This window comes from Pongo pygmaeus, chromosome 16 (assembly GCF_028885625.2).
Source record: "Pongo pygmaeus isolate AG05252 chromosome 16, NHGRI_mPonPyg2-v2.0_pri, whole genome shotgun sequence".
Taxonomy (NCBI): domain Eukaryota; kingdom Metazoa; phylum Chordata; class Mammalia; order Primates; family Hominidae; genus Pongo; species Pongo pygmaeus.
The window spans coordinates 83966312-83992637 of NC_072389.2; the positions used below are offsets into that span (position 1 = coordinate 83966312).

Sequence of the window (26326 nt, forward strand, 5' to 3'; positions counted from 1 at the left end):
ACACACTACAGAAATAGACACACTTGCAAAATAAAAATTTCACCTGTCTGCTGGATGCAATGGCTCATGCCTGTAATCTCAGCATTCTGAGGCCAAGGCAGGCGGATCACTTGAGCTCAGGAGTTCAAGACCAGCCCGGGCAACACGGCGAAACTCTGTCTCTACTAAAAATATAAAAATTAGCTGGGTGTGGTGACATACGCCTCTAGTCCCAGCTACTCAGGAGGCTGAGGCTGGAGGATTCTTGAGCCAGGGAGGTTAAGGCTGCAGTGAGCTGAGATTGCACTACTGCACTCCAGCCTGGGAAACAGAGCAAGACACTGTCTCAAAAAAAATAAATACATAAAAATAAAAATTTCTGCTCTCATTAAGTAATCCCAAAATGTGTATTATTGATGGGTATATATTTAGGGTCATGTATATTCAATGTTGTGTACATTAAAAAACCCAACTTCCATGGGCAATGCTAACCAAGACCTCTTATTAAAAAAACAAACAAAAAAACCCACAAAGGCTATTTTTTTTTTCTTGCAACAGGGTCTCACTTTGTCATCCAGGCTGGAGTGTGGTGCTAGGATCTCCGCTCACTGCAGCCTTGCTCTGCTTTCCAGGGCTCAAGCAATCCTCCCACTTCAGCCTCTTGAGTAGTTGGGACCACAAGTGCAAGCCACCATGCCTGGCCATTTTTTTTTTTTGTAGAGACGGGGGTTTAACTATGTTGCCTACACTGGTCTCAAATTCCTGGGCTCAAGCAATGTGCCCACCTCAGTCACCCAAAGTGCTGCTATCACAGGCATGAGCCACTATGCACGGCCAGCTTTTTTTTTTTTTTTAATAGTAGATATAAGTGTAAAGTATTGAGACCAGAGGTTTTATTGTTGTTTTGGATTTTCTCATTCATAAATCCTCTGGGCCTCACATATCCAATGGGTGTTGTCAGTGAGAAGTGGTCACTATGGGGACCATGTACATATTCCAGCCATGCTGCCATGATTCCAGTGTTTTTACTTCTGTTTTGGAATTATCTTCAGCTTCCCTAGCATGCCCATCATTCCCTCACTCAATGCACTGCCTAAAAGGTACTGCTAGGCATGAAGCAAATACTCAGTAACAACCTGGACAGTAGCAAACCTCTGCCCTCCAAGGACAAGCTCCATCTGGAGCCAAACACCCTCGGAGACACATTATTTGCAAGATGAGGGTGGCCAGGTGAGGGACGCCTTGGGGCTAGGTGAGACCAGTAGCTACAGACATGTCTGGGGTCTGCTGGGGTCAAACAGGCTATACTTGATGCCCCATGTCCTGGGGGCCACTTGTCCACCTAAAACCTCTCCCACAAAGTCTCAAGAACCGGTGGCAGCAAGAATGTTATGATCCTCCCTGTGGCCTCCCCTCTGAATCATTAGGCTTCTCTACAGGCAAGAAGAGAAATGCAGGCTGCCCCCACCTCTCACAAATGTTGTGTGTTCCTCCTACCGCATCAGCTGGTCACCACCCCAGGCATGACTAGGAGGGTCACTTCTGTTCAGGAAATAGCCTCCCAGCCTAAGGGCTAGCCCAGAAAGGGACACAGGGAGAAAAGCTGTCCTTCCTACGAAGTGTCAGGAGCCTCCCATCTTGGGTGTTGGGGGCACTGACTCTGAACAGGCCCTCTTCCCAGGCCTACTTGGAAGCTGGAGTCCGCTTCCCCAGCTAACCCCATACTAGCTGTTAGGAACAATGCTCCCAAACCAGGCATCCACTAGGTCCTGCAGCAAGCTGTGCAAATTAAGTTTGTGTGTGATTTCACGTACACAGGAGGGGCAAGAAACAGCCTCCATATGATACAAGGGATAATGAAGTACTAAGGGTGGTATATATAGAAAGGGAAGTCTTAGTTGCCTGAAAGCAAGGGAGGGGAAGGATTTGAAACTGTTCAAAGCAACAGCAAGAGTTTCCTTTTCAAGGAAGCTCCACAGAAGATTAATGATTATTTGATGGTAAGTCCTGTTACACTTGTGGGAAAAAAAAAAAAAAAAGTGTGCAGCTCTTCTGCCATCACACCAAATCAGCTCACGGAGGCCAGGCCTCTAGGGTGACATCGGTGGTCTCTCATGCCAATCACCAGAGCCCCTGCCCCGCTCTTACTTTCAGCCTGTCCAGTTCCAGCTGGTCCCTGGCAACAGGCGCGGCCAAAGGGGAGCTGGGTGCCATGATGGGAGGAGGCCCGTTGCCCTCGCCCTCGCTGAGCTTGATGATGACCTCGTCCTTGGCTTGGATAGTCTCCATGAGCATCCCCAGCTGCTCGTTGAGCTCGCCCACTTTGCTCTTCAGCGTCCTCACTTCCTGCTGAAGACTCTCCTTCTCCAAGTTGAACCTCTCCAGCTGGCTGGTAAGGCCCAGAATCTGATCATCCTTTTGGTGCAGAAGCTCGAGCATGTCCTTTGGGACCCCCTCACAGAGCCGGCTGCTTGTAAAATACTTGTCATACTGGGATGACCGGACTGTCTGCTGGAGCAGTCGAACAAGCTCCTGGGAGCCAAAAGGAGAATGGAGTGAAGGGTGAAGAGAGCAAGGAGAGGAGGAAAAGCAGAAATCATGACAACATTACATGGAGTAATCGACAGAATTTGAGGAAATGTAGAAACTTCACTGGAAACATTTTAATACTGAACTTCCTCTTGAAGGATCTCAAAAATAGAGGAAAAAAATATTTACTCCATAGAGACTGTCTGTAGAGAACAGTAATAGGAAACAGGAAATAATGGACATGTCCACTGTAATTAGCAATGGTATCCAGTAAATGTTCATGGGTATTAAAAAATCTGTGCTCTAAGAGTCACTGAACTGCTGCACAATTAAATGTAATTAGATCTGATTAGCTCAGGAAACTGTTGTTGAATAGGATGCAGAAACTCTTTTTAATGACTGTTAAAGAACTCTGGGCTGAAACTGTGTTTAGGGAGATTCAACCTCAGGGGCAGGACTGGGCTGTGGGTGTAGACAGCAACCTCCTCTGACCTTCTTTGAGAGATCTTCACTCTCCTTGCAAATGCAAACACCTCTGAACCAATGATCAAGTACAGCAGCCGCTCCTAGATGACCACTATGGCAATATGAAGCCTCCAGGGGAAAAGCAACTCCCGGGAAACAAAGTTGTCCCCAGAAAGACTCAGGGAAACATAAATTGGGCTTTACTCCTCCCGTCCTTGGCCTGCTGTGGTGGGGTAAGACAGAAGCCAGAAGAAGAAGTTACCTTCTGACTGGATAGGTCTTTCTTTAACTGTTCCAGCTCTTCCTGCTGGCTCTGGACCTGCAGTTGCATTTCGGAGGCCGGCTTCCTGATGCTGACACTGCCACTGCCTGATGTGCCTTCACTTGAAGGGTCACCACTGCTGTGACGATTTTTGTACGACCCAATTATGTCTTTCAAAGGGCGCTTTCCTTTGTAGGGGTTACGTCCAAAATCAAAGGGGAATCCTGAGCCAGTTACTCCTACATAAAAATAAAACTTGTATATTAGTATTATTATTATTTTTTTTTTTGAGACGGAGTGTCAGTCTGTCGCCCAGGCTGGAGTGCAGTGGCGCAATGCTGGCTCACCGTAAGCTCCGCCTCCCAGGTTCATGCCATTCTCCTGCCTCAGCCTCCCGAGTAGCTGGGACTACAAGCACCCGCCACCACGCCTGGCTAATTTTTCGTATTTTCAGTAGAGACGGGGTTTCACTGTGTTAGCCAGGATGGTCTTGAGTTCCTGACGTCGTGATCCTCCCTCCTCGGCCTCCCAAAGTGCTGGGATTACAGGCGTGAGCCACCGTGCCCGGCCAAAACTTGTATTTTAAACAAAAACCACATCTTCCTTTTGGAAACTATAACAAAATAAAGCATCCCCACAAATCATGCTCCAGGGAGTTTGGCATTCACCACCTTGAGAATTACAGGAGATTGATGACTCTGCCCCCATTGCATTCTAGACAGTAACCAACATGCTTCAGCCAGAGATGACTGATTCCCCCCACTGGATCCTTCCTTGGAAGACTGTATCACAGGATCATTTTTCATGGAAAACTAAGACATACTAAGCATCCTATTTTTGCTAATTTGTCCTTAGCAAAAAAGGAAAAACACTCAAATATATGTTGGTTTTTGTTTTGTTTTTTTAACATACAAACATTGCTATACTTTGAATGTGTCCCCCAAAGTTTATGTGTTAGAAATTTAATCCTCAATGTAACACTATTGGGAAGTGGGGCCTAATAACAGGTGATTAGGTCATGAGGACTCTGCCCCTGTGAATGGATTAACGTTGTTATCACCAGGGTGGGTTAGTTATCACCAGAGCAGGTTTGCAATAAAAACAAGTTTGGTCCCCTGGCTCTCCCTCACTCTTGCCCTCTCTTGCTCTCTTTCTCTCTTGCCTTCCGCCACAGGACTACACAAAACAAAGGCTCTCCCCAGATGCCAGTGCCATGCTTTTGGACTTCTAGCCCAAGAACCACGAGCCAAATAAATTTCTGTTCATTATAAATTACCCAGCCTATGGTATTCTGTTATAACAGTATAAAACAAACTAAGACATGCATGTTTTAAAGCATAACTAGATTCCCCTTCTTAAAAAATGGGTATTTGGGGATGGGCATGGTGGCTCACGCCTGTAATTCCAGCACTTTGCGAGGCCAAGGTGGGTGGATCACCTGAGGTCGGGAGTTCGAGACCAGCCTGACCAACATGGAGAAACCCTGTCTCTACTAAATATGCGTGGTGGTGCATGCCTGTAATCCCAGCTATTCAGGAGGCTGAGGCAGGAGAATCACTTGAACCTGGGAGGCGGAGTTTGCAGTGAGCCGAGATCACGTCATTGCACTCCAGCCTAGGCAACAAGAGCGAATCTCCGTCTCAAAAAAAAAAAAAAAAAAAAGTATTCGGGAATACTGTCAGGCCAGGCACAGTGGTATGTACCTGTGGTCCCAGCTATTGGAGGCTGACGCAGGAGGATAGCATAGGCCCAGGAGTTCAAGGCCAGTCTAGGCAACACAGACACTCCATCACTAAAAAAGAAAAAAAAAATACTATGGGATCTAAATAAATTTTAGTGTAGATAGATTGAAATATATATACTCACATTATAAAGAGGAGACAGAAGGGAGTATATAAGTGTGATTTATATAAAGTTAGAAAACAGGCAGAACCAACCTACACTGTTAGGAATCAGTACAATGGTTCCCTGGGGCGGGGTAGTGACTGGAAAGGGCACGGGGATGGCAGCTGGCTCCTGGGGTGTTGGCATCGTCCTCTTTCTTGAAGTGAGTGCTGGTTTCATGGGTGTATTCAATTTGTGACAATTCACTGAGCTATACATTTCTGATTTGGGGACTTTTCTGTATGTTATACATCAATAAAAAGTTTACTTAAAGATAGGGGAAAATACAAGGAAGGGTAGTTCAATTTCTGTGAATAACATGGACAAGTTGGAGGGCTGATTCTTAGAGCCATTTCAGGAAATACTCATGAAGAGAGTAAGATCAAAGTCTAGTGACATCTTTGTCTCTCTCTCTCTATCACACAAACTCCCCTCAAAGGGGATGAAGGGCTGGGCAGAGGGCTAAGAAGGCTGCCATCCGCCAAGAAAACAGTCTCCATGGTGCAGGGAGTTTCTCCTCCCGTCCCAACTCACTAAGCACTCCCGATTCTTCCTCCCCAGTCCTGCTCACATTCATCCTTCCATTTCACCCTCAGTCTCTACTGGAAGTCACAGCCAACAGTACTTATTTTCAATAACCCAAATCCCCAGTTTTAATCTCTTTTTTTCCAGGCAGCATTATCAGCTCATACTGAGCCCCTCTTCTGGGCACTCCCACTGGCCTTGCCATGCATTAGGTAATTCAGCACATTCAGTGTGGCCACATTCTACACCATGTCACACTGGGCCAGTGGGTTCTACACCAGGATCCTATGGAGCACAGGTAAGCTCCCTCTCACAGCAAATCATGACAGTCCTTTTCCAGGAGACAGAAAAAATATTTCCTTTCCTAAGTGCTTACTCTTACAATAAAGGTTTCCTCAAATCCTGCACCCTATTCCTGCTGGCCCATGCTAGAATCAGGCATAAGGTGGAATTTCAAAATTATTTATTGTTATTTTATGTTTAAAACATCAATATTCTCCTAATGAATTAATAAATCTAGGACTGTGGCCAGGCACAGTGGCTCACGGCTGTAATCCCAGTACTTTGGGAGACCGAGGTGGACAATCACCTGAGGTCAGGAGTTCAAGACCAGCCTGGCCAACATGATGAAACCCTGTCTCTACTAAAAATAAAAAAAATTAGCCAGGCATTGTGGTGGGCACCTGTAATACCAGTTACTCAAGAGGCTGAGGCAGAATCGCTTAACCCGGGAGGCGGAGGTTGCAATGAGCCAAGATTGTGCCACTGCACTCCACCCTGGGCGACAGAGCGAGACTCCATCTCAATAAATAAAATAAATAAATAAATCTAGGATTGTAAATGGCTGTTAAAAGCACCAGGCAAAAGGTTGATGGAGAATTTTATGAATGAATCAGGATGACAACCCTAAATCCTGATCAATCTTAATATCAAAAGAGAGAAACCAGACATGATGTGGCTTCAGATGCGATACGATAGGAAGCACGCAGCATCTCCCCACTAAAACAGCATTCCTGTCGAATCAGAAGTCAACCCTGAATCTGGGCAGGCCTCCGGTTCTAACTGCCAGCATACAGGAATTACATGGGACAGAGAAGCATGTTAAATGACCCCACAGAAATACAATCAGCAAACCCAAACGTGGGAGACTCCTCAGCACGAAGACCTGGTTTCTTCAACAAATGTGGCAAAGGAGGGGGAAGGGAAAAAAAGCCAGGGAGCTATTTAGACTAAAAGAGACCTAAGAAGACACCAATTAAATACAATGTGTGGGTCTTGTTTGAATCCTCATTTGAACAAACTGGCTGTAAACAGACACTTAGGGAACAATTAAGGAATTAGATAATACTAAGGATTATAATAATACTAAGGACTGTAAATATAAAAAAGAAGTTGTGGTTATAATTTTTTTTTTTTTTTTTGAGACAGAGTCTTGGTCTGTCACCCAGGCTGGAGTGCAGTGGCGCGATCTCGGCTCACTGCAAGCTCTGACTCCCAGGTTCACGCCATTCTCCTGCCTCAGCCTCCCAAGTAGCTGGGACTACAGGTGCCCCCCACCATGCCCGGCTAATTTTTTTCTATTTTTAGTAGAGATGGAGTTTCACCGTGTTAGCCAGGATGGTCTCGATCTCCTGACCTCGTGATCCGCCCGCCCTCAGCCTCCCAAAGTGCTGGGATTACAGGCGTGAGCCACCACGCCCAGCCGGTTATAATTTTTTGAAAAGAGTCATTATCTCTTAGAGATACATACTATAGCATTTGCAGATGCAGTTGCAGATTGCAATTAAATAATATTAAGGATTTATTGTAACTGTAAATATAATAAAGAAGTTGTAGTTACAATTTTTTTTAAAGAGTCATTATCTCTTAGAGATACATACTAAAGCATTTGCAGATGCAATGGATTAATGCCTATAATAATAATCCAGCTGACAGTGGGTGCAGGGAGTAGCAGGAGCTTAGAGACGGAGAAGGAAGAAAAGAGACCATAGTTCACATTGTAGAAGCTGGATGATGTGTATACCAGAATTCATAAGACTATATTCTCTTCTTTTGTGTACATTTCAAATTTCTATAAAGTTTTTAAAATCAATATTTCCATAAAGACGATCATGACTTCCAAGTGTGCTGTCTCCCCAAAAAAATTGAGCCATTGGACTAGACAGTCATTTATTTCTTATAACATTTATTAAATAATTTTTTAAGCCTTTATGTTTTAAGTCTGACAAAGAGAATGCAAGCCCCCATTGGTCCTTATGCTTCTCGAAATACCTGCTAATAATGTGTCTCCCACATCACTGCTGGTTAACAGATGGCAGTACAGAGAATGACAGACAACAGGAAGTACGTTCATACCTTTGTTTCCTTCAGGGGTCAGCTTCTTCTTTTCTTCCTGTACTATGGACTCCTCTAGGTCCTTAGGGGTTGGGTCTAAAAGTTCCCACTCTTCATTGGTATAAAACACAGTCCTCCGACTATCATTATGTCCTCTCCCAGGACGGAAAGAAGACATCGAATTCCTATTGGGAAAAACAATACGTGTTATTGACAAAAACAAAAGTAAAACAAAACGTAATCTCATGTATATAGGATTGGCAAAAATTTAAATATCTGATGATACCAAATGTTGGTGAGGATATGGAGAAATGGGGATTCCTTTTTTTTTTTTTTTGAAATGGAGTCTCCCTCTGTCACCCAGGCTGGAGTAGAGTGGTACAATCTTGGCTCACCGCAACCTCTGCCTCCTGGGTTCAAGCAATTCTCCTGCCTCAGCCTCCCTGAGTAGCTGGGATTACAGGCTGTGCCACCATGCCCAGCTAATTTTTTTTAAAATTATTTTTAGTAGAGACGGGGTTTCACCATGTTGGCCAGGCTGGTCTCCAACTCTTGACCTCAAGGTGATCTGCCCACCTCGGCCTCCCAAAGTGCTGGGATTACAGGCGTGAGCCACCTCAGCCAACCGAAATGGGGATTCTTATACACTGCTGGTGGGATTATAAATTGATACTATTACCATGCAGAGGAACTCAGCAAGGTACTGTTAAGTTGAAGAGGTGCCTACCCCTAACACTCAGTATTTGCTAAAAGAAATTCTTACATATGTGCACAAGGAGACAAAAGCAAAAACATTCACTGCAGCATTGTTCATATTAGAAAAAAATAAAAAGGTACAACAACCTAAACATTCATGAACAGGAGAATAAACTGTGGCATATTCATATAGTCAAGTACTACACAGCACTTAAAATTAATTCATTCATCCAGCAATTATTGATTGAGCCCACAACATGCCAGGCAATATTCTAGATGCTTGGAATCTCCCAGTGAACAAAACACAGCAAGATTCTTATTCTTGTGGAATGTACATTTCAGCCAAAGCTATATGTATCATAGGGATAAATTTTTTAAACACTGAAAGAAAAAGAAAATGGAAGAATTATAGGTACCACATGATACTGTTTTATACCTTCAGATTATACTATTAACAGAGACTACTTATGGATACATATGTATGTAGTAAAACTATTTTTTAAGTCCACACACAAATTACAATTATCAAATACAGAATATTGGCAACCTCTGTAAAGGTAAAGAAGAATAGGATCAAGAAGAGAGGATTTAGCCAGGTGCCATGGCTAATGCCTGTAATCCCAGTAGTTTGGGAGACCGAGGTGGGCATATCACCTGAGGTCAGGTGTTCAAGACCAGCCTGGCCAACATGGCGAAACCCTGTCTCTACTAAAAATACAAAAATTAGCTGGGTGTGGTGGCGCACACCTGTAGTCCCAGCTACTCGGGAGGCTGAGGCACGAGAATCACTTGAACCTGGGAGGCGGAGGTTACAGTGAGAAGAGATCGCCCCACTGCACTCCAGCCTGGGCGATAGAGCGAGACTCTGTATCCAAAAAAAAAAAAAAGAGAGAGAGAGATAGGATTTTAGTAATGTTCTGTTTTTAAAAATGCAATAGAAATATGACAAAACTATAAAAATGAGTGATGGCTATCTGAGTAATCAATATACTTGTCTGTGTGCTAAAAATATTTCATTAAAAGTTTTAAAAAGTAGGTTGAGATTTCTGCTTCCAGTGAAGATGGAATAACAAGGACTAGATTTATCCTCCCCGGTGAAAACTAAAGAATTGAAAAAAAAAATTAAAAATACAGGAAACCATGGTTTTCGGACATTGGCCACCAGGCAGCACAGGACAGTGATCCTGAGAAAGGGAAAGCCAATGAGGTAAGCCCACCTTACTGCCTGGAGACAGTTTCCAGGCCAGGCTGCAGGCAGGGAAAACCCAGGAGGAGCACAGCATCTCTCTGAGATGAGAAGATAGAGTGGAGACTCTCAAGGCAGTTGCAGCTCATAGAGCAGAGTACTAGAGAGAAGAGAGCTGCACAGAGGGAGTGTCACAGAGATCTTAGATGGTACCCCCAAGTCTTCAACTGAGTACTGATTGCGGCTTCGATGTAAGAAAGCTATCTGAGGACTGGGAGAGAACCAACTGAGAGAAGCAAAGGAAACCATCCCTGAGCCTCACATGGGACCAGGAATAGTGCCTACTCTCACCAGTCAGAGTGGAAAACCTCATAATTCACAGGGCATCAGAAAGATTACTGAGAAAGGCTACCGATGGTATCCCTAAAGCCTGTGCTCATCCTACCAAGCAAAGCTTAAAAGCAAACTTCAAAAGGATCAAACTGTTCCACAGTCATTTAATACATCCGAGAACAAAGCCCAAGCATATTTATAGCAATACAAAAAAAAAAAAAATCCAGCACACAAAAAGGTAAAATTCACAACATCTGGTATTCAATTTTAAAAATGACCAGGCACGCACGAAGTGGGAAATACAAGTCACAATGAGGAAAAAAAATCAATCAACAAAAACAGATCAGAAACAACAAATGATAAAATTAGCAGACAGGGACTCTAAAAGTTATAACTGTATTCTTTATGTTCTAGAAGCTAGAAAAAAAGAATAAACATCTTAGAGACATAGAAAATTAAAAAAAAAAAGATTTAAATAAAATTTCCAAAGATAAAACTACAACGCCTATGATGAAAAACATGCTAAATGGGAACAAGAGCAGACTAGGCATTGTGGAAGGAAAGACTAGAAAATTGGATGATCCTGCAACAGAAACAACCTAAAACGAAACAGAAATATGACCTAAAATGAAACAGAAAAACGACAAATGAAAAAAAGGAAGGATGGATGGACCAATGAGCCGGTCACTGAAGGAGACGAGAAGCGGAAGAGATGGAATAAAAGTATGTGAAGAAATAATGACCAAAAACTTTTCTAAATCTGATGTAAACCATCAGTCCACAGATAAAAGAAGCTCAACAAACTTCAAGCACAAAAATCATGAAGAAAACTGTATCAAGGCATATCATAATCAAATTGCCTAATACAAATAATATTTAAAGTTTTAAGTATAGCCTTAATTTGCAAAAGAAATAAAGGAAGTCAAATTTTTATAGTTAAACTGTCAAAAGGTAAGAGGTATGTGTTCATTATGAAGAGACATCTTAACTTAATTCATTTGAGCAGTCGGTAAGTGGAGTGGTGAGGAGAGGACATGCTCACATGAACCACCTTACTTACACGCACACACACATATATACTTATATTCTCTTACTTAATAGATCCATACTTATCCCTAAAGCAATAAAAGGAATAAAATACGAAAACACCCAACAATATAGGTAAGTCTCCAAAACATTATGTTAAGTGAAAGAAGACACACAGGAGACTATACGGAGTATGATTCCATTTATATAAAAATTTTTAAAACTCAAAGCTATAGTGACAGAAAGCGGATCAGAGGTTGCCCAGGGCCGGGTATTAAGGGAAGGGATCAACCACAAAGGAACGTGAAGGAATTTTTAAAGGTGTAGAAATGTTCTATTTTTCTTTATTATGGAGGTGTTTACATCGTTGTGTATAATTTCTTAAATTCATCAGCCTATTCACCTAAAATAGGTGAACGTATTGGAGGTAAATTATAACTCAATGAAGTTATTAAAATAAACATGCAAATAAATAAGGAAGAGGAAGAAATGTATCATTTGGTGTTTTCTGAGGTGGATTAAAGGCAAGGGGTGAAAAGGTGGCTTTATCTCTAGTTTGAATCAGACAGATGATAGTCTCATGTAAAACAGTCATTTCTCAATGTGTTTTTTAAAGCATATCGTTTCTCCTTTTTACTTGTACTTTAAAGTCCAGAAGAATACAGAGAAATTATATAACACGCTTATGTTCTCATCATGCTATCACAGTATATGGATGTATGGCCTTTGGCTAACTGCTTTAACAAAGAGTCACCAGGAACCAACAATTATGCCTGTTTAGAACTGATACTCACTTTCTCATAATTTATTTACTTAGGACCAACAGGGAGCTGGTAAACGACATATAGCATCTTGCACGTGCTATTTATTTTCTGTCTCTTCTACAGCCTGGCATTGTGCCACACATCTTCACAGACAACTGCATAGAAGAAGTCTAGTCAATTCCCCATGGTAACCCAATGAGCAAGATACTGTATAAAGTCTGATTTTATAAAAATTATAAAATTGTAGAGAAAACTATTTCAAAATAGCTGCTCAAAAAGAAAACTCTCACAAATGCTGGCTATACTTCTGCTCATTCTTTTGACATGACTGGTTCGTCACTTCACAGAGCACTGGGGCGCCGCTGCACCATGACTTTTCAGTGGCCCTGCCTACAGCAAGGATCTCACAGGAGCCTTCTCTCAGGTGGCATGTGACTGCCACCACTGTCAATTGTAGGAGTTAAATTCTCCTTGCCATTTGCCCGAGCTGTCAAACTGTGCTCCTCAGCTCTGGTTCCTAAAGGGTGAGTGCAGAAAAGAGAAATAAGAGCAGGGACACCCCCACACGGCCTGGGGAGAGAGAACAGTAATTTCAGTGACTTAGAACTGCCACACACCCTCCTTCCTCCCACTGCGGTTTTGGGTTTCCAGCCTGTTGCAAGCCTGAGTCGTACACTGCCGTGCTCTCACCTGCAGCTGAGGGACAGCCTTGCTGGAGGTGCGGTGCTACTTGTCAAGTCCTGGATAAGAGAGAAATGGAATCAGGCTCAAAGTGAAAGCCTCTTGAAGCTGAAACAGTATACAGCCAATTCCTGTTTTTGCTCTTAAGTGGCGAAACCCAATGCTAGGACTGTGCAACAAGGGGGTCATTACAGTGCAGACTTCTCAGACACACTCACCCTATCTGCTCTGGCCCACAGAGGCCTCGGTGGCAACCACGTGTCCTGCCTGTGCACTCCACGAGGAGTTCACAGCTGGTTTAAATGGAGGTGCTTTTTTAGCTGGTGTTAGAGGCTGTTCTATGACAGTATTTGTTGTTTAAAGACCCCAGTCTCATTTGACAGATCTTTGAGAGGCCTTCTGTGTTCTCCCAGGCATTGTGCCAGGTGCCCACCTATAAACACTCAGCTGCTCTGATCTGAAATAGAAAGTGAGGCACCACCAAGCAGCAAAACAGCACCTTGTTAGGGGCAGTGGTCAGCCTGAGCTTTTTAAAACTAACACCAGCAATCTGTATCATCGTTAAGAAAACCTCTTTCCGGTGGAAGTCTGCACAGTTTAAAATGTCTAACTAAAACAGTAATAACTTGTTCGACATTCGTTTGAATTCTGATAACCAGCTAGAATTTACAAGTTGACAGAATTGTTGGGAAATGTTCCATCAAATTTCTTCCAAGTTAACCCCTCCACAAACCGCCTGCACAGCCAGGTTTCAGGCAAAACCACAACCTCTTCAGCAGGGGGACGACACTGCCAAGGCAGAGGTTTGCACTTGCCAGGACTCTGTGCACAGGAGGAAGGCAGGCTACCACTGCTTCCAGCTCCCTCCCTCCCTCCAGACTACAGGCCCTGTTAAGGGAAACAAAGGTGGCAGGACAGGGAGGAGGTTGTGTGGGGGGGTTTCCTCTGACTGGCAACAGCCATCTCAATAAAGCTGACTCAGTATTTCCTCCTCTACAAATTAATTCCTCAAATGTATTCTCACAAGGGCACAGAGATGTATGTACAAGAATATCAGAACAATGCTATTTGAAATGACAGAAAAGTAGAAACCAGCAGATGTCCATGGCTAGGAAACTGCTTAAATTAGGGCACATTCCTATAACTGAATTCTGTTAGAACAAGAGCTCTAGTAAGGGCTAACAAGTTTGGACATTCCAGATAAGTGTCTATATAATGTGTCAGCTCAAAGGGGCATGGCAGGTGGCCCTACACTCCCCACCACCGCTGACCCCTCCGGACCCATCTGCTGGTGAGAGCACAGCTTTGGTGCAAGTGGGCCTCATGACATGGTAAATACAGAGAAGCCATGTCTGAGGGAAGAGTGAGCATTCTAAGTCCCTGAAGTAGCTATGAACTGACATAGTGGATGCTGTACGATCCCTCTAAGTCACATACACACAGAGCAAAGTTCAAGGTGCAGACATAAGTACCTTCAGTTCTAGTGGTGACTTCTGGTAAGTGGACTTAAAAGGACTTTCACTTTTAACTGTGTACCCCTCAGCAATGATTGATTTTTCTTTTTATATGCATGCATGCTTATTGCAATGAAGTACAAACACACAATTAAGAAGGCAGGCCAAATGGGGAAGCTGTCAGGTGGCAGGCCTGCAAGCCAGGTCACTTGCTATGGTTTGAATATCTCCTCCAAAACTCATGTTGAAATGTAATTATCATTGTGACGGTATTAAGAGGTGGGACCATTAAGAGGTGATTAGGCCATGAAGGCTCAGTCTTCACGAATGGATTAACACTGTTATCTGGGGAGTGGGCCTGGATTCAACTACAGAAGAGGAGACGGCAATGTGGCCAAGGAAGCAGAGATTTAGATAAAGGCAGCCACAGGCCAAGGAATACCAGCAGCCACCAGAAGCTGGAAGAGGCCAGGAACTAACTCTGCCCTGGAGCCTCTGAAGAAAGCAGTCCTGCCAACACCTTAACTTAGGCCTAGTGAAGCTGATTTTGAATTTCTGGCCTCCCAAACTATCAAACAATAAATATGTGCTGTTTTAAGCCACCAGTGTTATGGTCACTTATAGCAGCCAGAGCAAATTAATACAATTACTCTCCAGTAAGCTACTGTCCTTCAAACCAAGGACTTTGAGAGGCTGCTTTCTGTTGTGGTCCAGGCTTCAGCTGGCATTCAAGTTTGGAGCATTAACGTCCAAAGTCAGAATATATTTACTTCTGATATTATGTCTTTTGGTCCTGAGGACCTGGAAAGGTGTCATCAGAAGGACCCTTTCCAAAATACTCTAGACATTTACCTGGACAGATGAGTACATTACCCTTCCAATTCTAAGACATCAGAGCAAACACCTAATAAACATGCACAGCCTCAAAGAAACCAAACATCTAAGAAACAATATTCTTACTGTAGAACTTTCAGACAGGTACAGCTCCACAGGTTCCCTACTGCCCAAAGGGCAGACACCCCCACCCCTTCACCCTGGGAGTCCCTGGCCTCCTCAGCTCCTCTTCTATCCTCACCCCCTTAGCATCCTACGCACCTGGCACCAGAACCCATGCCACTCATGAGACACACCCTGTTCTGACTTCCTTGCCTCTGCATGGGTGTCCTTGCACTTGCATTCCCCTTTGGACAGTCCCTCTCCATCTCTCAAGCCCTTTAAGCCAAAACTCATCTTCACAGCAAAACCATCCCAGCCTCTCCCACAACCCACACTGCACAGAATAAGCACTTCTTCCTGGTGTGCCCAGGTAGGCTGTGACATGCTGGGTTCAGCCTTGAACTGCACCCTACAGCCCCTGTGGCAGAGGACTCACAGGCTTGCCTGCCTGTCTTCCTGAAGACCCTTAAACAGCTGACAGCGGGGAGGGACAGCCTCTTCTTACCCAAGGGAACATCCTCAGCCCCATCCCATAGTGGAGGGGAGAGGAAGATGCAGCCGGGAGGGAGGGAGGCCCAGCTGCCCAGCCAGGCAGTCCTGCAGAACGGGCTTCTCAAATGCAAGTGATGACCCACTGGGGGCCAGGACATCAAATTAAGGAGTCAGGAAATCAATTTTGAGGGTCATGACAAGCTTTTTTTTAGTATTAAAAGACAAAATACTACTTAGCTTTACTATATGTAGCAGTGGAATTTTTCTTTCTGTTTTATTTACATAACAACAGTATACATTTACATACAAAGATGTTAATTTTCTGCTGTCAGTTCCCAGTCAAAAAAGTGAACAATGCTGTGTCAGAAGGTAACATCCTGCCCAGGAAGCCAAACAGAAAGAAAAGTGCTGAGAGGAACTGTCGTCCTGCTAGGGAAGGGAGTGTGGCACAAGGGCAGGTGGGTGTGGGCAGACCCCCCACAAGTATAAAGGGCAGAGGATGAGAAGCCCCCAGGCAGCGGGAGCAGGAGCAGCAGAGCAACTCTGCCCCTGGAAGGGTCTGGAGCCTTCCCTCATCACTCTTCCTCAAGTCGGTGCTGGACACCCACCATGAGCCAGGCAGTGTGAGGTGCTGGGGTAAACCAGAGACAAGACAGACAGGGTCCCTGCCCCATGGAGCTCCCAGCCTTGCAAGAGAGCTGGACCACAGACAAGTACACAAAGAAATACAGAAACTACAGGGCTATGAAGGAGAAGCACGGCAGTGAGGAGTGGGAGGGACAGGGAAGGCTTCTCTGAAGAATGAGCAGAAGTAACCGGAGAAGAGAGAGCCCGCCCTGCAATGGGACAGCCTGAGGCAGGGCCTGTCGGGAAGACATACATCTGAAGAACTGAAAGAAGTCAAGTGGGCCTGCAACAGAGGAAATGACAGGGGTCAGACCCCACGGGACCCGGAAGGCCATGTTCAGCAGCACAGCCTTCAGCCTAAGGCAATGAGAAGCCTCTGAAAGGCTGAGGCAGTCGATTGAATTGATTCAGGTCCCTTAGAATTGGGTCCCTGTAACAGGTGGACCCAGCACAGGCAGAGGATGCAGACAGGTGCCCTTCCTCAGCCCCCAACTCTAAATACAACAGGAGACATGGCCCAATTGCTCCCTTGGTGGCCCTGGACAAGACATTAAAGTTCTCTGAGCTTCGGCTTGCCATGCTGAGTCATGGTGAAAGGTCTCCGAGTCTACAGGCCAAAGCCACTGGTCCTCTCATGACCGCAGTGATTTCCATGGAACAGTGTCATATACCAGCGGCCCTTCTGATACATGGGCCCCTGGGAGCATGTGAATGGATCAAGACCAAGAGGACTACTGGGACATAATTGCTAAGCACAACTTCATGCTTCTGGGAGCTATCAGAGAAGACCAGGTGCCATTGCACCACTGCAGAAACACACACACACCCCAGCCAACTTCCCGCAACTGCTGAAACTCCATGGGCCAAAGAGCAAGTTGCCTTCCTTCCTGCTTCCTTCTCCAGAAGGCCTGGCTTAAAAAATGTCTGTGTGAGGCAGCAGCATGGTGACTACATGCCTTGTCTTTCTTGGCAGACATAGCTGTGCCTTCCAACAAGGAAAATCACAAGTACCACATTACGGCTCCAGGACAGGAACAACTTCCCCTAATTCACCAAACATCTGGGTGCCTGCTTTGGGCTGTGCTGGGCCCTCTGCTACGAACTGGGGCTGAAGAGAGGAGTCACTGTCATGACTTTATGGTCCTAGACACTAAAACCATAATAGATTCTTGGGAACCCCCGCCATGCTCACAAATAACTCTTTCTACCAGACCTGAGGGAGTCAAGAGAGAAGCAAAAACAAAGGATCAGAGCAGGGCCAACCGCAGGGCCCGCAGAAGACCTATGGGAGGCAGGTCTGGAAGGATGAGCACACTTTCCCGGCTAGCTCAGCCCTTACACCTGCATTGAGAAAGGCACCCCATCCACCTGACTCAAGGAAGTGGAGACTCACTTCACCTACTGGCTCAAAAGAGTCAGGGTAACGACAGTGGCAGCAATACCAGCAGGCCTGGGTTGTGTAGCCACCATTTACTGAGCACTTACAATGACACTGTGCTAGGCAGTTCCTATTTATAACCTTAACACTCACTCCCACCCATCCAGTAGAGAGGCTTACTTCACACACACACACACACACACACACACACACACACACACACCCCCCACACCCACGCGTGCGCGCGTAATTTACTAATGGAGAAAATAAAGCTCAGAGAAGTTAAGTCACTAGCTCAACATCACACACCCAATAAGTAGCAGGACTGGGATTCCAAAACCTGGGCTGACTGCAATATCCACAATGTGACCCCACTCTTGAACAGAACTAGAGCTGGACCCCAGGAGCCAGAGGTCCACATCAGGCCCAGCCTAGCACCCAGAGATGGGCGCACAGTCCAGGCCACAAAGCCACAGAACTTTGCTGACTCCTGTCAGCGCTGCTGCAGCCTAAGCACACCTCCCACATACACTGAAAATACACGCTCAACTGCCACACAGGCTCCCGATGCACGCTCACACGTGTGCTCAGGCATGCACTTTCTCACTCGTGCTTGCGCACTCCCACCCCTGAGCATGCACATACACACATGGACTGGCCAGAATTTCAGCAGAGACCTAGTTCCTTCACCTGCTGTGATTTGGACTGTTGATAAGTTAAATGAAAAATGTGGTTAAAGCAGGAATCCATATAAAAGGAACTTAAAACAAACACATGCACCTGTAAAGGTGTATGTAAATGTGCACTCATCTGCCAGTCTACTGATACACACCAGCCAAAGCCTCTTCTTGGAATCTGGGGATACTGGGCATGGTGACAGGCACCTGAAATTCCAGCTACTTGGGAGCCTGAGGTGTGGGGATCACTTGAGCCCAGAAGTTCAAGGGTTCAGTAAGCCAAGATCGTGCCACTACACTCCAGTCTGGGTGACAAAGTAGAGACCCTGTCTCAAAAAATGAAAAAAGAAAGGAAAGGAAAGGGGAGAAAGAAAGAGAGAAAGTGAGAAAGAGAGAGAGAAAGTGAGAAAGAGAGAAAGAAAGAAAAAGAAAGGAAGAGAAAGAAAGAGAGAAAGAAAAAGGAAAGAAAGAAAGAAAGAGAGGGGGAGTGAGGGAGGAAGGAAGGAAAGAAGGGAGGGAGGGAGAGAGGAAGAGAGAGAGAGAAAGAAGGAAGGAAGGAAGGAAAGAAGGAAAGAAAGAAAGAAAGAAAAAGAAAGAGAAAGAAAGCAAGAAAGCAAGCAAGCAAGCAAGAAAGAAAGAAAAGAGAGAGGGAGGAAGGGAGGAAGAAATCAATCTGGGGATACTAACTGCAGTTCTCTGTTATCTTTCTTGGGCAAATCACATCCATTAAGACATCAGCTAACTTTCCCAATTTTGTTTTTTTCTTATTAAAAAGTGGAACAAGGCCTAACAGTTGTGAAACAACCTAAGCATAAAATCTTACAGGCTTTTAAGTTTTTTTTTCTTTGAGTTTTCACAATCATGTCACCCACATCCTCATGGCAATTTTTTTAGTGACTCACCTTTATCAAATTTTCCCTAAGCATTCAACTTATTTTTCCTAGAAACAACAATTCCTTTTTATATTTCATGGGTTTAGTAAATATCTCATTAAATTACATAATTACAATAATAAGTACAACGGGCATTAACCAGTGAGGAACAAACCCAGCTGATTCTTGGTAGGTCTGTAGCTCAGCTGGTGGGGGCAGCAGGGACACAGGTGCCCTGAAGTGGCCCATTTGGTCTCATGCAGTCAGTGAGGACCATGGCTCTACTGAGGAACCTTAAAATGTCAGTTCATCAGGGGAGCTAGTTAAGACAGTTTCAACTACACTGATAAATAGAATAAAAGAATAAACAAATCTTCATTTACCTTTTAAGCCTTGACTATAATGTTGATAGCATTTTGAGTGCATTAAAAAATACAATTTTTAAGCCATTCATTTATAATACAGGAATCTATTTTAGGGTCATTAAAGTCTGCCTATGCACCTAAGGCATTTTATTTAAAACTTCATAAAGCATTCCATAAGTAAAAACAAACAAAAGAAAAACAAAAAACCATAAACACTTAAGATTCATATGCCAGTCAATAAGCATTAGTGTCTACAGAAACTGGTCCCAAAAACCTCTGTGAAGAATGGCTTTGTCATGAGCTGTGCCTCCACCAGCAACAGCAACAACTAACACTCGCCTAGTACTTCCTAAGTGCCAGGCACTGTTCTAAGCAGTTTACACATATGAACTCATCATCATGCTATCAATCTCATGATGTATGATTATTATCTTCATATTACAAATGAGAAATGGAGGCACAGAATATTAAGTAACTTGCCCAAGTTATCCAGCTACTAAGTGGCATAGCTGGGAGCTGAACTCAGGGAGCCTGGTTCTTAATCACTGTGTTACATGGCAAAGGCACAGCTGATAGAAGATAACTCCTACACTAGATTTTCACCCTGAATGTGATCTGTCAGCTGTGACAGGCAGAAGTGACAGGCGTTCACTTTCCTAGGCAGGAGGCACTCAATCATTGTCCATGTTCCTATGCTCAAGGACATGGAAAACACCCAGCATCACAGGTCTGTTTCCACCTCATTCTATTATCTCACTTTGAGGGCAGATGACACAGCTTAGGTATGAAAATCTGGCAAACCAATAGTCCCCCAAATGTGTTCTTATGATGAAAGGGGGAAGGAGCACTGGGTCCCCAATTAGGAGACCTGGGTGTGTGTTTCAGCTTGGCCACACACTTGCTATGTGATCTTGAGCAAGTCACTTTACCTCTCTAAGCCTCAACCTTTTAACATGTGGAATGAAGGGAGGCTCTCAGTGGTTTTCCGACACTTTTAGAGCACAGATCCCTTTCTTTACTGAGAAGCCCAATACTTTGAAACACAGGAGGAAATCAGTGGTTCTCCAGTTGCAGGTACCTAGGGAAGGCAGCCCCACCGGCTGACCCCTCCCCATCCCCTGGGTGCTGGGAGACGACTGGGACTTAATCAGATGGCACAGGGCAGACAAGCACATGGTGAGCAGAGGTTCTGGGATGAAGAGGAAGGCACAGAACGGCCAGAATACAGAGGCTCACAAAGTGCTAATACTGGGAAGCAGCTGCCCAAGGAAGAGACTAATGCATCGTTGAGAACCTCAAATATCAGACCAAAGAGTTTGGAGCTGCACTTGCAGGCTGAGGGCTATCCGCGATGCTTCTGACGTAGGGAGATGACATGATCAGAGCTGACTGGAGAAAGAAAACAACAGAAAGCAGATGAATGGGAGCAGAGCAGGACCAAGAAGGTGGGACCGCAGCCACAAGCCAGGATGAGGAAGGAAGGCAGGGCCCTCTACAGTGATCACCCTCACAAGTGCTGGTCTTCTGAGGTCTGAGTACCCCTGACATTCAGCTCCAATACAACCTATATATATCCTATATATCCCACTCAGCTTCAATATAAACCTATGCCTTAAAAACTAAAAACACACAGAAAATAACTTTATCATATTGAATTCAACCACGAAGGTACAAAAAAGAAAGCAGTTACAGCAAAGAGGCTACTTTTTAAAACAGTGTATCCTTGGATGGTAGCTTCTAAGAACACCCCAGCCCCATCCTGAAAAACCAGTGGGACCCCTTACGGAGCTCAGCTGGCCAACTGCATAGTGACCACTGGCTTGGGCTCTACAGGACAGCAAGAAACTTCCAAGTCTCCCACAATGCACTGCCACTACAACCTTTCTCTTTTTTCATTTTTTCTTTTTTTTGAGACAGGGTTTCACCCCATCGCCCAGGCTGGAGTGCAGTGATGCGAACTCAGCTCACTGCAGCCTCAACCTCTTGGCCTCAAGTGATCTTCCCACCTCAGCTTCCAAGTAGTTGGGACCACAGGCATGCACCACCACCCCCAGCTAATGGATAAACAAAATATGGCACACTCATACATGGGAATATTATTTGGCCATAAAAGGAAATGAAGCACTGATACTTGCTACAACATGGAAGAATCTTGAAAATATTATGCTAAGTGAAAGAAGCCAGACACAAAGGTATGCACGGTGCCATTTATATGAAATGTCCACAATAAACAAATTCATAAGCCGGGGCAGTGGCTCATGTAATCCCGGCACTTTGGGAGGCCAAGGTAGGACTGCTTGAGCCCAGAAGTTGAGACCAGCCCGTGAAAGACAGAGAGACCCCTGTCTCTACAAAAAAAATAAATAAATAAATAAAATATTAGCCGGGCATGGTGATGCACACCTGTAGTCCCAGCTACTCTGGAAGCTGAGGTAGGAGGATCGCTTGGTTCAAGGCTGCAGTGAGCCATGAACCACGCAACTGCACAGCAGCCTGGGTAACAGAGCAAGACCTTGTCTTAAAAAAAAAAAAAAAAAAAAACCCACCAAAAAACAAATTCATAGAGATAGAAAGTTGATTAGGAGTTGTCTACGGTTGAGGGTTGGCAGAGGAGAAGGGGTTGGGGGAAATGAGAAGGAATTGCTAAAGTAATAAGTTTCTTTTTGGATCAATGAAAACACTTAAAAATTGATTGTGGTGATGGAAGCACAACTCTGTGAATATACCAAAAATCATTGAATTGTACATTTTAAATGGGTGAATTGTACAGTGTGTGAATTGTATCTCAATAAAGTTCTTCTTTAAAAAACAAGTCAACCATAGTGGCACATGCCTGTAGTCCCAACTACTCAAGAGGCTGAGGCAGGAGGATCACTTGAGCCCAGGACTTGAGACCAGCCTGGGCAACACAGCAAGACCTCATCTCATAAAAACCAAACAAACAAACAAAAACCAACCCACCTCTACCCTCACTAGCCCATGCACAAACAGAGAACGGAAATCCAGAGCACAGGACCTGGCCAGCCTAGTGTCTTGGAGAGGGGACTAGGCCCTAGGCACAAGAAGCCCCAGCTCTGCAGCCTGGAAGAATTGTGACCTCAGACACATACTCTCCTTCAGCCAGTTTCAGTCTCTGTAAAATGTCAGCCATATGACCTACTTCACAGAGTTGAGCAATTAAATTAAACCGTTTAAGTGTGAAACTGTTTGGCATAGTGTCAGACACAGAATAAGCATGTAATACAAGCTAAAACCACAATGATCTATGGGAAAGTATGATGTAAACAACAAAGGCCTTTGTAAGTGTAAGATAGTTTTATAACTTCATTTATAAAATTATAACATACATTATCAGAAACAACCCATTTTCAATTTCATATGCTGCTTTCCAAAGACTCACTTGAGCTCATTGCCCCACTGTTTCAAAGAGTAAAAATTAATGGAATTTGGATGCCCTGGGGCAGGCTGATTTGCAGCTTGTTCTCCCACCAGCTCTCCAGGCACAGTCTCCACAGCTAGGACATTTCTGGCTTTTTCTGCAGAAGCATTTGGGTGTGGGTAAATTAAATCTGAAAAAAAAGGTAAACAAATGTCAGTTACTCAAAGCCTCCACACGAAACTTGACATCCCACATAAAACACTGACTTGACATACTATATAAAAATATAAACTATGTAATAGTATATTTTTAATGTATACTATATAAAAACATAATCTGTGGGTAACTCTGATGTTCTGAAACCATCTTCATCTAAACAGATCCATGTTTCTCAAAGGAAGGTTGTGACATGCCTCAAACCACCAAGTATTAACAGTGTTGGCCCAGAGAAAGCAAAGGCTAGAATTTTCCTCCAGTACTGCAGACCAATAACCCTCACCATAAACCCGTCATCAAGGTCTAATCACCTGTACTGATAAGAAACAATTTCCAGGATAAACTGTTATATAAGAAAAGCAAGGTGCAGATCAGATTATACAAGGGTCCCTTTTCTCTAAGAAAGTGGGAGAAATACAAATATAAATGTATTTGCTTAAGAGTGACACTGAAAAAATAAAGTTTGCACATCACAGAATAGCAGTTCAGTAAATTCACAAGCAAACATACTGATGCTAAAGCATGATGAAACTTCACAACACATCTTTAAAATGTAAACTTTTGAAATAGTTAAGGTGGAAATGATATGATGGTCAGGATTTACTTCAAAATAGCAATATTTTGTTACTTAACAAATACATAGTAATATTTGCTTCAGGTAACATGTCATTTGCTTCAAAATAACAAAGCAGGGTATCAATGAAACAAGAGGGGTAATTACTGTTCCAACTACCTAATAAACCTAGAGGTAATATTATGTTATTCTTTGTATATGTTTAAAATTTCCCATAACAAACAGTTACTTAAAATTTTTTTCGTTTTTGATAAAAACATTTTTCTTTCTTTTCCCCCCCATAGACAGAGTTTTGCTCTTGTTGCCCAGGACGGAATGCAATGGCGCGGTCTCGGCTCACTGCAACCTCCTCCTCCCGGGTTCAAGCGATTCTTCTGCCTCAGCCTCCCAAGTAGCTGGGATTACAGGCACCCGGCACCACACCTGGCTAATTGTTGTATTTTTAGTACAGACAAAGTTTCACCATGTTGGCCAGGCTGGTCACGAACTCCTGACCTCAGGTGATCCACCTGCCTCGGCCTCCCAAAGTGCTGGGATTATAGGCGTGACCCACTGTGCCCGGCTGATAAAAACATTTCTAACTACAAATACTTTGTATTCTTCCAAATGACATAATCTGCACTGGTATTTCAGTGGTAGAATTATCCCATGCCAAATGGCATAATCTCTCTGAGAATAGGACATGCTTGTAAACAGAATTCAATATTACTTTACAATAATCAATTTGATCTACACTTCTTTTTAAAATATCTCTATATCAACAAAATCAACCATCTCTTTCTGTGAAATCAGAATTGACTGCTGACCACTGATATTCAAGAACAATTCTTTTCTCTTTTTTTTTTTGAGATAGGGTCTCAGTGAACACGACTCACTGCAGCCTCAACCTCCCAGGCTCATGCGATCCTCTTGCTTCAGCCTACCAAGTAGCTGGGACTACAGGCACGCACAATGCCCAGCTAATTTTTGTTTTTTTTTTTTTTTTTTTGTAGAGACAGGGTTTGCCTTATTGACCAGGCTAGTCTTGAATGCCTGGGTTCAAGCAATTCTTCCATCTTGGTGTCCCAAAGTGCTGGGAATACAGGCGTAAGCCACTGTACCCAGCCAAGAAAAATTCGTTTCTAATCAGAGGAGCACACAATCAGAGTCAGCAAGAACAGGTCTCTGGTAAAGGTCACTGAGCACTGGTAAAGGAAACAGAGAGCAGGCATTCCTGGGCTGCGCGGGCTTGGAGAGCAACGTCCTGAATGCCGCATGATGGGCCTGCACTGTGTAGGCAGGTTCTGACTTGACCACAATCAGTGTAGGAAGGGCTTCAAGAACACACTGGGGAAGTATCTTGGGTGTGGCATGAGTAAACAAGTGCTGTGTATCTATCAGGGTAATTTGGCTCTGGCCAGGAGAGTCAATGCATGGCTTACAGTAGGGTTCTGACTAAGAAAAGCAAGACGGTGTGCTGGGAACAGAAGAATTACAGACTTGGTAACAGAGTACACACTTTTTTTTTTGAGACTGGGTCTCACTCTGTCACTGAGGCCTGGAGTGCAGTGGTGTGATCACGGCTCACTGCAGCCTCTTGAGTCAAGAGGCAAGAAGTTACAAATAACCACAGATTGCCAGTTCTTGGTTTTACTATCATGTATTAAGCACTAGGCACTGAGGGCACAACAACCAATGAGACAAAGCTTTCCCCATAAAGGAGAACACATCCAGGAGAGAGACATAAGTAAAACAGTAACATGTCAAGCTCCAAGTCACCACAGAATAAATACACTGAGTCGTTGGGATCCAGGCCCTTCCTCTGAGTCTTAGGGTTCCAGGAGATGCCTGGGGGACTTCTAGAGGGAGAAGAGGATGGGGGCCCCATGCTCAGCTTCATCTTCAGCAGTTCCTCTGTTCACTCTTTTATATACTGGGGTTGCCTTTAAGATTTCATTTGGAAAAGAGGTTCCAGTAAACAAAAGAAAAAAAAAGTTCAAACACCACTAATCCAGTCCAGTCTCCCTACCTACTTTCTCCATCAGGACACTAGAGTCCAGAGCCAGGGCCAGAACCTAGACACCTGCCCCTACAGTATACAAATATTGCAAGGCAGGTAGAGATGAGTGTACCTACTAGAGGAGAGCACAGTGCCTGGAGGGGGGGCGGGGAGTGCTCAATGTTGGTGACAGCATGTGTCAGTCTACAGGCACATGGGGTAAGGGCGCAGCTCAAACTCCTTTACTTCAAAGGCTGGTCTTACAATCATCATCACAATTCTAAGCCAAGTCAGGAAATAAACACAACAAACTGTACAGATTTCTGTTACAGGCTGAGTCCAGCCTCTTCTTCCTGTGTGGGCTAGTAGCAAGGTGATGAACGGCCCCTCTGCGAGACTGGACTGTCAAATGCTCATGTGGCAAAGTGCCTATTACCAAGAAAACCCCAGGCCTTGCAGCAACCCACAGCCCATACTGGCAATACTTCCTGAGGAACTCAGAGACCCCAGGGAGGGGTGGAGAAAAGGGACCAGAGACCAAGGAGGAACATGTTGGAGGAAAATTTCTAAAAGTAATTATCTGACTTGAAAAAGAAGCTCTTTTCCAGCTTAATACATTTTTGCTGTTACTGTTATTTTTGTCTGGTTTTTGGTTTTTAAGAGACCACGTGAGATATACTTAATGAAAAGCAGAGCTGCTGGCTTCTTCTCAAT

The 26326-nt window shown here is 44.2% G+C and overlaps 1 protein-coding gene across 3 annotated transcripts in view; it reads right to left on the reverse strand.

Annotated features, from left to right (window-relative positions):
* Window positions 1-26326, reverse strand: part of TBC1D2B (TBC1 domain family member 2B) — an 82155-nt gene that overhangs the window by 26603 nt on the left and 29226 nt on the right. For all 3 annotated transcript variants that reach the window (XM_063652805.1, XM_063652806.1, XM_054450841.2), the window contains exons 3-6: window positions 22866-23034; window positions 8000-8163; window positions 3236-3474; window positions 2128-2511 (exon numbers count right to left, since the gene is read on the reverse strand). In XM_063652805.1, the coding sequence (XP_063508875.1) occupies window positions 2128-2511; window positions 3236-3474; window positions 8000-8163; window positions 22866-23034 (956 nt within the window). The remainder of the gene's footprint in view (window positions 1-2127; window positions 2512-3235; window positions 3475-7999; window positions 8164-22865; window positions 23035-26326) is intronic.